Below are 15,481 nucleotides of genomic sequence, written 5' to 3' on the forward strand. Positions count from 1 at the left end.
CAACACCACCTGCACGTTCCCCTCCAAGTCACACACCATCCCGACTTGGAAATATATCGCCGTTCCTTCATCGTCGCTGGGTCAAAATCCTGGAACTCCCTTCCTAACAGCACTGTGGGAGAACCGTCACCACACGGACTGCAGCGGTTCAAGAAGGCGGCTCACCACCACCTTCTCGAGGGCAATTAGGGATGGGCAATAAATGCTGGCCTCGCCAGCGACGCCCACATCCCGTGAACGAATAAAAAAAAAAAAAAAAAAATTATAGCTGGTAGGCGACACTTTTTGAAGTTATGATTCTGGGACGTGGCTGTGACTACTTCCTGAAAGTTTTGGTGTGAGGAGTTCACAGCCCAATGAGGATTAGCATATGCTGGGTACATAGTTCCTCACCACCTCATATAGTTTGTCACAAATAGCTGACTCATGCGTTTGACGGCTTTGGACTTCCTGCTCAATACAACATAACCATAATGAAGGGGGAAGAACTACTTTACTAAGTAAGAATTTCTTCTAAATAATAAAAATCTTGTTTATCATTGGGTTAAGTTCCTGTCATGCAGTCAGCCTCCATTCCAGTAATATTTTCTCTCAAGTAATCACCTTTTCGGCACCCCTGACTTCCTTGCTCTGTAACCATCTTGGGATGCTTCTGCTAGACCTGTACTCGTGGTGACCACTGGTGAATGAATCATTCTTGGGCATTGTGTAATTGTTCCTCCCATAGACAGGAGGTAATCAAAATCCAGGGGGAAGGGCAATCAAAATCTGAAGTAAAAAAATTGAAGCTGTGGCTTAAATTAAATATTTCACATTTAGTTTAATGGATATAGAAGATATTCTACTTATTTGTGCCTTTTGTTACTCCTGAATGTTTTCTGTATTCTGCAGACTAATGTGCCATAACTTTTTTGTTTTTCTTCATTGACTGACAGAAACTGAAATGAATATTTTTCTGTTCCAGAGTATGGCTCCGAAGATATTAACATTCTCCCTGGAGGGTTGGCCCTTATCAGCTCTGTGAGTTTGCATTTGATATTTTTCTATGTGATAGTTTTTTTTAAATAAACGTCATTGAAAGGTGTTAGAAATCAAATATTTACATAAACTAAAACAGTCTTTGTTCATAGAATCATAAGGTTACAGTGCAGAAGGAGGCCATTTGGCCCATCGAGTCCGTGCCTGCTCTATGCAAGAGCAATCCAGCCAGTCCCGCTTCCCCAATCACCAGCGATCAGGAGCGGAAACGCTGCGATATCCTTTTTCCCTCTCTCCTCTCCCCCCCAACCCCAAATAAAATGTGGTACTGAGGCAATTTGTAGCATTTCAATTGCTGCCACGGATGAAATCAGGTAGCTCAAACCTGGGTCTGGTCTGTGTGGTGTAAAACTACCACTAGGTCATTCAGGAGGCTAGAACTGAATTTAAAAAAAAACAGTAAGTTCCCACTAGTGTTCTCAAAGCATGAACCTAACAGGCTGATGAAAGGATACTTATTTCTTTCCTCCCCAAATGTAAGTTATTTATGACCCCTCCCATAGAATACATACCATTCTGCAGCTGAGACAGTGGCAGGGAACTTTCTTTCATAACAAAGGGTGGCTTAGCCTTTTAGAATATTTCTGTCCCTGATCTAACCTGAGCCCACATCCTATCACAATGTGTACACTAGTTCAGGAAAGCGCATCACCAGACTGCTGAGGACATTTCTGGTTACCATGTCAATGATGGTGTTCTTAACTCCTAGGGTTAGATTGCTATGGTGCATCAGAAAGGTTATGTATACTTCTATAAAAGACTAACACAAGTCTTGTAAATAATTATTCAGGACATTGTTTGTTTTTTTCATAGGCCAATGAACAAGGGGTTTAGCGCTATTGAAATTCAATAGGTTATCTTTTCCTTAGCTAGTCTATTCATAAGAGAATTGTTTTTTTTGTTTAAGGGAAACATGAGCAATAATAGTGCAAATATCCTCCTAGTCTAGTATAGATTTTAATTTGAATGTCAATACAATGCTATTCATTATCTTTGTCCCTTAGTATACTACATTTATAATGTTACACTCTTCAACAGCTAGAAGCATAAAAGGAAGCTCTCTATCTATCTATCTCTCTATATATATCTATCTATCTATCTATCTCTATCTCTATCTCTATATATAAATATATATATATATATATATATCCCCGACTGAAGCATTTGAGGCCCGCTGCCTCTGGTAAGGCATTCAATGTTCTAACAACCCTCTATATAAAAATAATCCCTTCTTACTTTTGGTGGTGATCTTAAATTTGCATCCTCAAATTACTGTCTCACTGACCAGAGGAAATAGTTTTCCCCAGCATACTTTATCAAAACATCTTATTTTTGGTCACCTCTATCAGATCTCTCCTTCACCTGGAGCAGGATTTCAACATTTCATGTTTCTTCCTCTTAAAAATGTAGTGGCCGGGGGCTATTTTTCTCATTTTAAAATATACCAAACATTTTAAGCTAAATTCAAACATCTCCCTGGCTTGTAGCTAAATTGATGGTTTTATAAAAAAACATTTTGTAGTTCAATTTAAAGTGATACAGATCAACTTGTAGCACAGTTTTGTATATGCAGTATTGTGTTTTATCAAAGCTTTGACATGACCTCCCATTGGTTAATTAATGGGTGAGCTATGGTGCAGTTATACTGCTTTTTTACCAGCACCCAGTTTTAGAGCAGTGGGAGCAGACAGCTCAAAGTTATACTGTTTTTACTTGTATCTGTCTGAGACCGGCTGAGTGCTCGTCCAAAATGTCATTGGTTGTTTGGGTTGCATTGCTATGAGGAAGGAACGACTTTGCAGTGACACAACATATGAAGAGTAACTGCTTTAAAGTCCAGATTATTAAATGCCTAGAGGTTTAAATTCCATAGCTTCATGTTGAACACTGTTTATTTCTATTACAACAAGACAAAACCTGTTCTTGTGTATATTCCTTATACATTGGGCCCGATATTAGGAGGGAGGCGGGTTGACGTGCCCAGTGAAATCGATGGGTTCCCCACGCGATCGTAAGTAACTTGAAGCCACTTACCTTGGCTTCCGGGTTTCGCACTGGAAAGCTGCGCAGTGGACGGACTGCGCACCCGCATCATCGGCTGTCAGTGGAGGAGCCCTATTTAAAGGTGCAGTCCTCCACTGACTGATGCTGCAGAAAATAGGCAAAATTACAGCATGGAGCAGCCCAGGGGGAAGGCTGCTCCCAGGTTTAATGATGCCTCACTCCAATTCTTGCTGGATGGGGTGAGGAGGAGGGGGAGGAGGGAGATCTTCCACCTGGCGGATGGGAGGAAGTGGCCTGCCTCTGCCACCACGAAGGCCTGGCTCGAGGTGGCAGAGGAGGTCACCAGCACCACCAACATATCACGCACCTGCTTATAGCGCAGGAGGCGCTTCAATGACCTAACCAGGTCAGCTGAAGTGAGTACTCTTATTCATTCCCCTACACTCCGTCTGCCACATCACCGCCCCCACCCCACATCTCCTTCTGCACTGCCAACACTACTCTATCGCATCACTGCTCACACCCACTGAACCCTCATCCTCATCTTACCTGCACTTCCTCACCTCGCCAGTACTCATCCCACCACTACCACTCAACCCAATCCTCATACAATCTCATGGCTCTCTCATACTCACCTTCTCATGCATCTTTTTCACGGTTAGCCTCACCCAACCTGCCACTACCTTTGCTGCAGCCACAGGGCATGCATCATGTATGTGTAGTATGAAGCGTAAGGCAAATGTGTCGTGAGCATGAAGGGGATGCACAAGGGTGTTTGAGGGTTTGTCATGGTTTTTACTTATATTTGATTTCTGATCAACTCACATTACATATTGTCACCACTACTGCCACGTCTTGACCATTCTTGACTGGCTTGTGGAATAAGGCCCTTTTATGAGGTTCACCATGAACACCCACACTTAATGCCACCCATTGGGTCACCCTACAGTGGGTGTATGTGTAGTTGCATGACTATTTTGTGCAGGTGCCTGTGGCGCAGCACTGTGTTGTGGAGCTCCACGTGGCGGAGGTGGACGGAGTGCCTGGTGAGGCTGGTGATGTTGCTTGTCCTCCAATGGAGTGATTAATGCAGCTATGGAACCTCCCCCCATCCTGACGGTATGAGTGTGAGGGGGCCTGCAAAGTAGTTAAGTGTTTGGACAGTAGAGTTTAGGGTATGATTTAATGATTTTGAGTGTGGCAGGCAAAACTTTGTCTGAGGTGACAGAGTGCCCTGCTGCAATGAATGATGTATTTCCCCCAACTGTCAAGGAATCCTCTGCATCTCCCAATGGCTGCTGACTGAAACACGTCCGCAACAACAGGGAGTGTTTCCCACAGTATGGGAAACATGCTGAGGAGAGTCCAAAATCACATCCCTGCTAAAATCTCTTTCCAATGAGGTCTGTCAACGACCTCAAGTACCTCCCTAACTATCTAAACTGTCATCCCACCAGCTTTTATTGCCGGTGGGAGTCCCGCATGCGGGGGCTCCACGCGCACCGATTCGCGTCATTGGGGAACCCGGAAGTGGGCAGGTTGGAGCTGGGCTCCGGACCCGCTCTGAGATTCCCCAGTTTTAGGAACCCCCCGCTACGAATGCACCCGCTTGGCCATCCTAAAATTAACCCCCTTCTGTTTATGCTTGCTTTTAAGGGCCTGAAATACCAATCGCTACATAGCTTTGCCCCTGATCAACCAGGGCAGATTCTCCTAGTGGATCTAAATAAACCAGTCCTGACAGCTGTTGAATTGAGAATCAGTCGTGGATTTGATGTGGAATCCTTTAATCCACATGGGTTAAATACATATATAGATGAAGGTAAGTGTCATGATAGTTAATGTTTACTTGGGGGAACTCTGGATCAAAAAAGTACTATTATTCAATACGGTGAGAATGGAAAGTCCTTGGATGGTTTGCCAATTAAATGTAGGATTTATTTCACCATTTTCCTGTTCAATGTTATCTAGCAGGTGGAACATAATTACTAATAATGGATATTTTAATTTTTCATAAGAACTGGTTAATTGGGTGAAAAAAGCTGCATTTTACTTCTCATGGCATTAATCCCAGACTGCTGGGATTAAGTTTACATGTTTAATGTTAAGTATATTTTCTTTCCAACTCTTAAAAGGTTACCAAGCAAAATGTTAGGATATGACTGAGGAAAGTAGTCTCATGATAACTACAAGCATACTATGCAACAAAATTTGTAACATAGCCCATCGATGTGAATTTTAAAAGTTTTGATTCCAACTGTTTAGTTGAAATTTCTCCATTACATGCAATATTGATCGTCCTCCTGACGATCCGGATTCTTTCCCCTCAGTCTGCAGTAAAAACTGAAGTCGAATACATTTTAAAGTTCAACACAACTTTAATAGCAGGGTTCTTAGTCTGCAGCATTGATTTGGACTCCTGATAGAGCCCCTCTATGCTGGCAGAGCAAGAACAAGAAACATACAGAAATCCACACGTTTTTATACAAATCAATAGGGGTTGGAACATACTTAACGAGGGTCAACACCAATCATAAGCCGGGCATAGGTTGCCATGCGAGGTTACATTATTTCCGGCCAATCATAAATCGTCCATGTGCTGATCATGCTGCTGTTAGACATCAAAGGGGATACTTCCTCACCTTCCAACTTGGAATGTTCTTCCCTGTTCCTTCTGTTCCTTATCTCCCAACCTGGAATGTCTTTCAACTTTGGCTAAGCTCGTTACCTATATTGATCTGCCATAAACATGGAGACATTCAGACCAGTCCTTGAATCACATCAAAGACTCTACATTGATAAGACCATGCAAACCTGCTGACTACGCAAACATATGGCCCAGCAGGAGGCCAGGCCACCTGTACCAATCTCAGTTACTAACTAATTAACCCTTTCTAACCATTTTGCATTCTGCTTCGTTGCCACGTAGGCATCTTAATATTTTACCGAAAACTGACCACGTAGGGATTCTCACTCCCTCCTTCTTTCTTTCAGAGGGGAGGTTGAATCTGATCGCATTGGGGATTCATGTGACCTAGCAGCTTGTGGGGCATAGACCTAGGAGAATGAGACCCAAACTGCATTTGCCCTTTTTGGACCATCTGCTGCTATCTTCCTACCATCTTTCAACCTCCTTTCCTGACTCATTTACCGCTCCTTTGTGCATTCAGGTATCCCCTACCACTTCTCCTGCTGTCAGTGATTCCTGTCTTCATATTCCTGCATTTCAGGGTCAATTCTACAATTTTTTGGTGTTGGTGTACGTCGAGGGCATGTGGCAGGAAATTGTGGACCTCCTACCTGTACTTCCAACGCAGTACAATTAATGAATGGGAAATCACAGGCTGGGGATATGCAGTTCCCCAGTGTGTGCTCTAAGCTTGCTCCAGTAGCATAATGGAAAATTTACCTCTTTGTGGATTTCATAAGTTTCCTTAAACAATTATTTCATAATGCTCAAAAGTTCAACATTTCCAGTTTCCTTAGAAAGAAAACTTGCATTTATATGGCACCTTTCTGGATGCCCCAAAGTGCTTTACAGCCAATGACATACTTTTGAAGTCTAGTCACTGTTGTAATGCAGGGAAATGTGGCTACCAATTTGCACACAGCAAGCTCCCACAAACTGCAGTGAGATAATGATCAGATAATCTATTGTTGTGATGTTGGTTGAGGGATAAAGATTGGCCAAGACACTGGGAAAACTCTCCTGCTCTTCTTTGAATAGTGCCATGGGATCTTTTATATCCACCTGAGAAGGTAGACGATGGTTCAGAACAGATTTTTTTTAACTGAATTTGGTACAGAAATAAACAGTGAATTTTTAAAATGTGTTCTTAATAAACAGTCTGTTTTCTAACCATCAGCAAAGAATCTGCAATCACAGTTACTGCTGATTGTGAGCAGTTCATAACAGAACACAATTGTTAATAAATTTGCATGAAATAAAACCTTAAATTCAATTTGTTTTGGAAAAAGCAAAGTAACTCGAATCCTCACAAGGTGAGGGGGCATGAACTTGTGCTGAAGTGAAATCTTAAAATCCTTAGATACGGTTTTCCCATTATAAATGTTTATGTATAGATTTTCAATCTAAGCAGCACCCACTTACACTGTTTCTTATCTGTCCACCAGTATCTACCCATACTGCTACATTGCCTCTTGTATCCTAAACCTGCACACCTTCTGAAAATCCACACTCCATCTGCATTCCCTTTATCCAATCAGTTGGTTACTTCAAAAAATCTCTCACTAGTTAAACACGACTTGTCTTTAACAAATCTGTGCTGGCTGTTCTTGACCAACCCCTATATTTCTAAGATCTCATAACTTTATCTCAAATTATACAGATTCTAAAAATTTGCTTTTAAGACGTTTGACTAACTGGTTTATCCTTCTCTATCTTGAGCAAAGATATTACATTAGGCAAGTCAGGCAGCATCTGTGGAGAAAGAAACAGAGTTAATGTTTCAGGTCAAAGACCTTTTGTCAGAACTGGAAGATGTTGCAGTTAAGTTTTTAAGCAAGTACAGAGCCAAGCAAAGTGGTGGGAGAGGAAGGGATGGGGAGGAAAGAACAAAAGGGAAGGTCTGTGATAGGGTACAGGGCAAGAGTGATTAAATGACAAAAGGTAGGGTGATAATGGACAAGTTTAGGAAACAAAAAATGGGTCCAGATGAGCTGTAAATGGCAACAGCAGAACCATTAGAAGCAGCTGCAGTCCCACAACAAAACAAAAATGGGAGCAGTGGTTATGGTCTGAAGTTATTGAAACCAGTGTTGAATGAGGTGCTTTACAACCTTCTGGACTCAACATTGATTATTTTTTTCTTTTGTTGTTGGACAGCTAGTGCTGGTAATGGTTCTGCTGTTGCCAATTAGAGCTCCTCAAGACCCATCTTTTGTTTCTTTACTTGTCTCCTTACCTTGCACCATCATCCCTTTTTGTCATTTAGTCACTCTTGCCCTCTACCCTATCACAGATCTCCCCTTTTGTTCTTTCCTCCCCTCCCTCTCTTTCCCTCCCCCCCCCCTTTCCCTAGCTCTGTATTTGCTTAAAAACTGTTAACTCTTTAACATCTTCCGTTTCTGATGAAAGGTTTTCGACCTGAAACGTTAACTCTGTTTCTTTCTCCACAGATGCTGCCTGACTTGCAGAATGTTTCCAACATTTTCTGTTTTTATTTCAGATTTCCAGCATCCACAGAATTACATTAGCTACTCTCCATTCTGTGGTATAATTTACATATTTGAAGAATTGTGGCCAGAGGCGCTGCTCGCCTCTGACTTTTAACAGCTTAGGATGCATGCCATCAGGGGCTGGTAATTTATCTACCTTAGGTTTTTTTTTTCAGAACCAATTCTTTTCCCACTGTTATCTCTAACAATTGTTCCATATCCTCCTCTAGAACACTTACATTTTCACTTCTTCTATTATTTTGTGAAAACCAATACAAAATATTTATTTAATATCCTCACCATACCTTTTATCCTCCACAATTAGATTCCCCTCATCTGAGCATTCCTATGTTCAGCTCTTGAGATGCATGTTGGTCACCCCTGACATGGTGTGTTGTACCAAACCAGGCAGAGCATCATGCAAAGTCTAGAATTCTGAAACTAAACAAACACTAATAGGAATTGTGATCATTTTTGTACAGCACCCAAATGCTACCAATATATTTAACAAGTTTATGGGAGCATATGACTGTTCTTGGCTTTACATGGACTCATTAATGCAGTTTGCTTTATTTCTAGATGGTACTGTGCATGTTTTTGTTGTGAATCATATGCAGCATACAAGCACAGTAGAACATTTTATGTTTGAAGAGGGACAAAATAGTCTGATCCATTTAAAGACCATTCAACACAAACTTTTACACAGGTACATCAAGAACCTAAAAAGATCTGCTGCTCATTGACAGGCAATTTGCTGTGAAGAGAAATTTTAGTTTAAAAAGATGGATGAGAAAATTTGCTTTTACAGAAGGACTTTAACTCATGTAGGCTAATAGTGGCAGAAATGTTGCATGAATCATCTAAGTTTTTTGAAGGAGGACGTACAGCAGATGTAGAGTTTTCATCTTGAAGGCAATAGGTACATTGTTCTTCTCACTTGATACCTTGTCCAACTCATTCTGTAGTTTCTGAGCTGCTTCCTGATTCCACTGCCCCTCCTAGTTTGATATAATTTGCAAATTTGACCACTGTGGATTAATTTCTGAATCCAGGTCAGTTATGTAAATTAGAAACAGTAGTGGTTCCAGCACTTGAGTCCTGAGATACCTCACTGAGTAATTCCTCCCCACACGGACATAAGTCCTCGACCAAGTACTACTTATTTCCTATCCTTCAGCCACTGTCTTTTCCATTCTCAGGATTTACCCTGAATCCTCGCAGCTTTGAGTTTAATTACTAGGCTTTTGAATGAAACTTTATCAAGACCCTTTTGGAAGTTGAGGTAAACTGCATCATTGGGGCTTCCCACAGTCCACTTGGGTTGACTTCTCAAAGAAGTTAAGGAGGTTGGTCAGGCAGTATCTTTTCTCTTTCCGACTGCTGTTAACCAGATTATTGTTGTAAGATAGTCAAGTTTACTCCTGATAATCTGTTCCATTATTTTACATGGAATGGAAGTAAGACTAATGGGTCTGTAATTGCCTGTGTCTGTTTTGACTTGTGTGTTGAATAAGGGCATCACATTAGTCTGCTTTCAATCTTCTGGTACCTCCCCAGTATCCATTGACTCCCTCATAATGATGGCCAGCACCTCTCAGATCTCCTCCCTAGCCTCTCGCAGCACTGTAGGAAAAATACAATCTACCTGTGAGCATTTATTTGCCTTGAACCTATTAAGCCTGCCTGAAACTTCCATTTCATTTAAATTAGTCATTGATTTCATTTGGAATATCTTTTGTTTGGATCGGGCATGTTGCTCATTGCTTCCCTTTGTGGATACTTGGAGAAAGTGGTCATTCAGAATGTTTACTATTTTATGTTTCAGGCATGCTTTTGGTTTTTATAATTTTTCACCTCTTCTCTGACTGCCCTTTAGCTGTTGTGGTACTGAGTTTTTTTTACTGTTCTGCTTGGCTTCAGCTGCTATGTCTTTTATATATCTCTTTTTACCCCTTTGATCACCCTTTAGCTTCTGTTAACCAAATCTCTTGATATGATGAAACCTGTCTGGAGATGTGTATCAGCACTAATGTGGAATAGATGGGTTAACAGACTGGGTGTATTTTGATGCTGATTACGAGCACTTCAGAGGTAGGTTTTAAGGAGAGGCTTGGAGGAGAGGGAGGGAGAGAAGAGGTTTAGGGAGCGAATTCCAGAGCTTGGGGCTTAAATGGCTGAAAGCATGGTGGCGCAAAGGAAGTGAGGGATGCACATGAAGCCTGAGTTGGAGGAATGCAGAGATTGCGGAGAGTTATAGGGCTGAAAGAGGTTAGAGATAGGGAGGGGCTTGGCCACGGAGAGATTTGAATGAGGATGTACATTTTAAATTGAAGGTGTTGGGAGACTGGGAACCAGTGTAGGTCAGCGAGCAGAGGGGTGATAGGTTAGCGGGACTTGGTGCAGGTTACGGATAGCAGAGCTCTGGATGAACCGAAGTTTTTGGATGGTGGAGGATGGGAATAGTCAAGAGGTGACAAAGGCATGGATGAGAATTTTAGCAGCAGATGGGCTGAGGCAGGGGCGGAGACGGGCGATGTTAGGTGGAAGTAGGTGGTCTTTGTGATAGAGGATATTGGGTCAGAAGCTCAGCTCGGTTTCAAATAGGACGTTGAGATTGTGAACAGTCAGCTTCAAATTGTGTTAGGGGAGTGGGATGGTACAGAGTTTGGTGGGAGCGAAGACGATTGCTTCAGACTTCCCAACGTTTAACTGGAGGAAATTACAGCTCATCTAGGACTGGATGTCAGATGAGCAGGCTGACAACACTGGTAGTCCAGGGGTTGGGAGAGGTGGAGCTGGGTGTCGTTAGTGTACGGATGGAACCTGATGCCACGTCTTCAAATGATTTTGCAGAGGGGCAGGATATATGAGGAATAGAAGGGGGCCAAGGATAGATCCTTAGGAGACACCAGAGGTAATGGTATGGGAGTGAGAAGAGAAGCAACTGCTGGCGATGCTCTGGCTATGATTGGAAAGGGAAGAGTGGAACCAAGTGAGGGCATTCCCCCAATTTGGACAATGGAGGAAAGGATTTGGAGGTGAATGGTCTGGCCATCCATGCCAAAGGCTGCAGAGAGGTTGTGAAGGATGAGGAGGGATAGTGCACTAGACAGAGGATTGATTAGGACAGTTTCAGTGCTATGGTAATGGTGGAAACTTGATTAGAGATTCAAATATGGAGTTGCAGGAAAGTTAGGCACGAATTTGGGAGGCAACAACACTTTCAAGGACTTTGTAGAGGAAAGGGAAGTTGGAGATGGGGTAATTAGCAAGGAGAGAGGGGTGGGGGTGTGTTTTTCCTGAGACGATGGGTGATAACAGCAGTTTTGAAAGGGAGGGGGACAGTACCTGAGCAGAGGGATCCATTTACAATGTCACCAACACTGGGGCTAGGAAAGGGATGTTGGGTGGTCAGCAGTTTCGAGAGATTGGGGTTGAAATAGCAGGAGGTGGGTGTCATGGACAAGATGAGCTCGGAGAGGGCATCAGGGGAGATGAGTGAGAAGCTAGAGACTTGAAATAATGGAGGCTGAAAGAAAAAAAAATCTTTAAAGTTGAAATCAACAGCATACATGATTCCTGCTTTCACCCTCAATATTATGTTTAATGTGCTTATCTGCCTTTGGACTCTGCCAACCACCTCTATCCCCTACTGCAGAATACATTATTTTCAGTATGGAAAAAGTATTCAGAAAATAATAAGAGCATCAAGTCAATTGCTTCCAAACACCATGTACAATGTGCTCTACCCCACCTATATTAGCTGAGGAAAAATTCAGTATATTAGAATATGTTCTCTTAAATAGTATATGCGATAAGCCACTGTTGTATTTGGTGTGGCGTTTCTCTGTATCCTTATCTGTATCTTTTTAAGATGCTTTGTCTTTATAATTTTTTTTGCACTTTTATGTTGACAGTTCTTTAATTCATTGCTGCAGGAGTTCCTCAGGGCAGTGTCCTTGGCCCAACCATCTTCAGCTGCTTCATCAATGACCTTCCCTCCATCATAAGGTCAGAAATGGGGATGTTCGCTGATGACTGCACAGTGTTCAGTTCCATTCGCAACCCCTCAGATAATGAAGCAGTCCGAGCCCGCATGCAGCAAGACCTGGACAACATCCAGGCTTGGGCTTATAAGTGGCAAGTAACATTCGCGCCAGATAAGTGCCAGGCAATGACCATCTCCAACAAGAGAGAGTCTAACCACCTCCCCTTGACATTCAACGGCATTACCATCGCCGAATCCCCCACCATCAACATCCTGGGGGTCACCATTGACCAGAAACTGAACTGGACCAGCCATATAAATACTGTGGCTACGAGAGCAGGTCAGAGGCTGGGTATTCTGCGGCGAGTGACTCACCTCCTGACTCCCCAAAGCCTTTCCACCATCTACAAGGCACAAGTCAGGAGTGTGATGGAATACTCTCCACTTGCCTGGATGAGTGCAGCTCCAACAACACTCAAGAAGCTCGACACCATCCAAGATAAAGCAGCCCGCTTGATTGGCACCCCATCCACCACCCTAAACATTCACTCCCTTCACCACCGGCGCACTGTGGCTGCAGTGTGCACCATCCACAGGATGCACTGCAGCAACTCGCCAAGGCTTCTTCGACAGCACCTCCCAAACCTGCGACCTCTACCACCTAGAAGGACAAGAGCAGCAGGCGCATGGGAACAACACCACCTGCACGTTCCCCTCCAAGTCACACACCATCCCGACTTGGAAATATATCGCAGTTCCTTCATCGTCGCTGGGTCAAAATCCTGGAACTCCCTTCCTAACAGCACTGTGGGAGAACCGTCACCACACGGACTGCAGCGGTTCAAGAAGGCGGCTCACCACCACCTTCTCGAGGGCAATTAGGGATGGGCAATAAATGCTGGCCTCGTCAGCAACGCCCACATCCCATGAACGAATAAAAAAAAAAGTGTAGTTTGGCATTAGCTGAGTGTAAAGCGATTGGGCACCAATTTAGCACTTTGCCCTGAAGAGAAGTCAGCCTATAAATGTTGACCTTCGACAGCACCTAAAAGGACAGTAGAATAGAAGGTTCTATTCTCTGCCTCATTTCCACGCACTATAGTTCTCTCCACAGTAAGTGCATACAACGGTACAAACAGATATATCCTGCAACTACAATTTAGGCAGTTTTGTGAAATAATTTGTTCTTTGCAGATTAATGCCCCAAAAATATTACAAAACTGTGGTGCAACTGAAATATGATGTAATTTGTTCCCAGTTTTATACATATGTTGTATTCATGGTTTTCCTTTCATTTTTCTCTTCCAGCCTGAATGGTATTGTAGCACTGAGCTCTGACAGTTTCTTTGTCACCATTGACCACTATTTTTCTGATGAACCCCTGAAGACCTTGGCGTTTGTTCTTGACTTGCCATGGTGCAGTGTTGTTTACTACAGTCCCTCTGAGGTAAAAGAAGTGGCAACAGGATTTAGAGTTGCCAATGGGATTGATGTTTCCCCTGACGGAAGGTGAGTATGTTCTGACAACTGTTTTGTTTGTTAACGACTGCTGTAGATTTACTCTTAACAGTAAGTGTTTTTATGAATTGGTGTCTGAATGATGGATTAACTTTTCAGGTGTGACCCTTAATCAGACAAATGGAGCCTGTTGGGTTTTATCTCATTGGTACAAGCTTGCTCTTGCCTGAAAGTGAACTAATGGATTGCAAAATTCAGATTGTGTTTACTTAACACTGAAAAGGGAGTTATTCTTGGGAATCAGCTTTAAATTCACTTTTTATAATCCTGCAATAGTGATGTAATCTAGTTGATTCATTGACAAGAAGTTCCTTTGATCTTTACTTGAGCTACATCAAACCAGGCTACATAAAACAAGCACTGAACAAGAGGTCATTCAACACTATAGTATGTATCATCGTGAGTTTATCCAATCACTTAATATTCAGTGAAAAGTGAACTTGCTCCCTGCTCTTTTTCTAAAATTGCTAAATACTGATTTATCCTGACACCAGAAATTGTTCCAGCATGCAGTTGCAACAACCATTTCTCTGATCTGTCACTTTTTTTATTCGTTCATGGGATGTGGGCGTAGCTGGCAAGGCCAGCATTAATTGCCCTGCATTCACTTTTCACTTCTCTCTCTCTTCCTATTTCCCCCCACCCCAGTACCATCGGATGGAGATTGTACTTTTCAGTACAATTACTGTGAAACCGGTGAGAACTGTGCTGACAGCTTATCGCCCTCAAAGTCTTATACTTCCAGTACTCCATGGAACATGTGGAATTCTGCCTGAAAGACATGCCGCCTCTTAACTTAATGCTTCCTTCGTCTTGCCTTTGCTGTAGTCTCCTGCACTGTGCAGCAAGGGCCATGAGCACCACCTGTCTGGCATCACATTGCCTGCGTTTGCTCTTAGGACAAATGGCTCTGTCTGGTGATGGTTGCTAAAAGCTCCACGTAAGCTTGAATGCTGGATATCCATATGGTTTGACTACTGCTTAATTGAAGCAATCATGCCCCACGAGAAGCTCATTCTGCTCCCAGCTATTGTGTTATTAATGTAACGTCGTGTTCTTCCTGGAGCACACCAGATGTGGCTTGTAGTAGTGTCAGAGTCCACCCTGTATCTCTCGAGCCTTCCGTTGGCCACTTATTCACTGTGACAGGGTGTGAGAATAGCACCACATTCCTTGCATTTAGGATCACTAAACACAGCAGTTTCATATCTCATAATCATGTTCCCTCTTTCACTCTGTGTCAGCCTTGGCTTAGCAGTAGCACTCTTTCTTCTGAGTCAGAAGTTTGTGGGTTCAGGCCCCACTCCAGAGACTTGAACACATAATCAAGGCTGACACTTCAGTGCAGCATTGATTGAGTGTTAGAGATGTCGTCTTTCAGGGGCCCCGTCTGTTGCCTCAGGTGGAAATAATGGATCCTATGGCACCATTCAGAAAAGAGCAGGGCATTCTTCCGGCGTCCTGGCCAACATTTATCCCTCAACCAACGTCACTAAAGCAGATTATCTGATCATTTATCTCATTGCTGTTTGGGATTTTGCTGTGCACAAATTGGCTGCAGCATAAAGGAGTGTCTACAGTTCAAAAGTACTTCATTGGCTGTGAAGCACTTCGGGATGTCCTGAGATTGTGAAGGTGCCCTACAAATGTTCTTTCAGGGCAAAAACTTATTGCTTTGTATCTCATCTTATTGCATGTGTAACATTTAACTTCCTTCACATCACCCTTTGTACCAGCACAGCCTCAAAGTACAGG

General features: G+C 42.8%; 1 protein-coding gene across 1 annotated transcript in view; it reads left to right on the forward strand.

The window, feature by feature from the left end:
- LOC137332274 (serum paraoxonase/arylesterase 2-like) overlaps window positions 1-15,481 on the forward strand; it is a 34,922-nt gene that overhangs the window by 10,529 nt on the left and 8,912 nt on the right. The window contains exons 4-7 of the mRNA XM_067995983.1: window positions 965-1,020; window positions 4,699-4,864; window positions 8,800-8,926; window positions 13,517-13,717. Of these exons, the coding sequence (XP_067852084.1) occupies window positions 965-1,020; window positions 4,699-4,864; window positions 8,800-8,926; window positions 13,517-13,717 (550 nt within the window). The remainder of the gene's footprint in view (window positions 1-964; window positions 1,021-4,698; window positions 4,865-8,799; window positions 8,927-13,516; window positions 13,718-15,481) is intronic.

This window comes from Heptranchias perlo, chromosome 2 (assembly GCF_035084215.1).
Source record: "Heptranchias perlo isolate sHepPer1 chromosome 2, sHepPer1.hap1, whole genome shotgun sequence".
Taxonomy (NCBI): Eukaryota; Metazoa; Chordata; class Chondrichthyes; order Hexanchiformes; family Hexanchidae; genus Heptranchias; species Heptranchias perlo.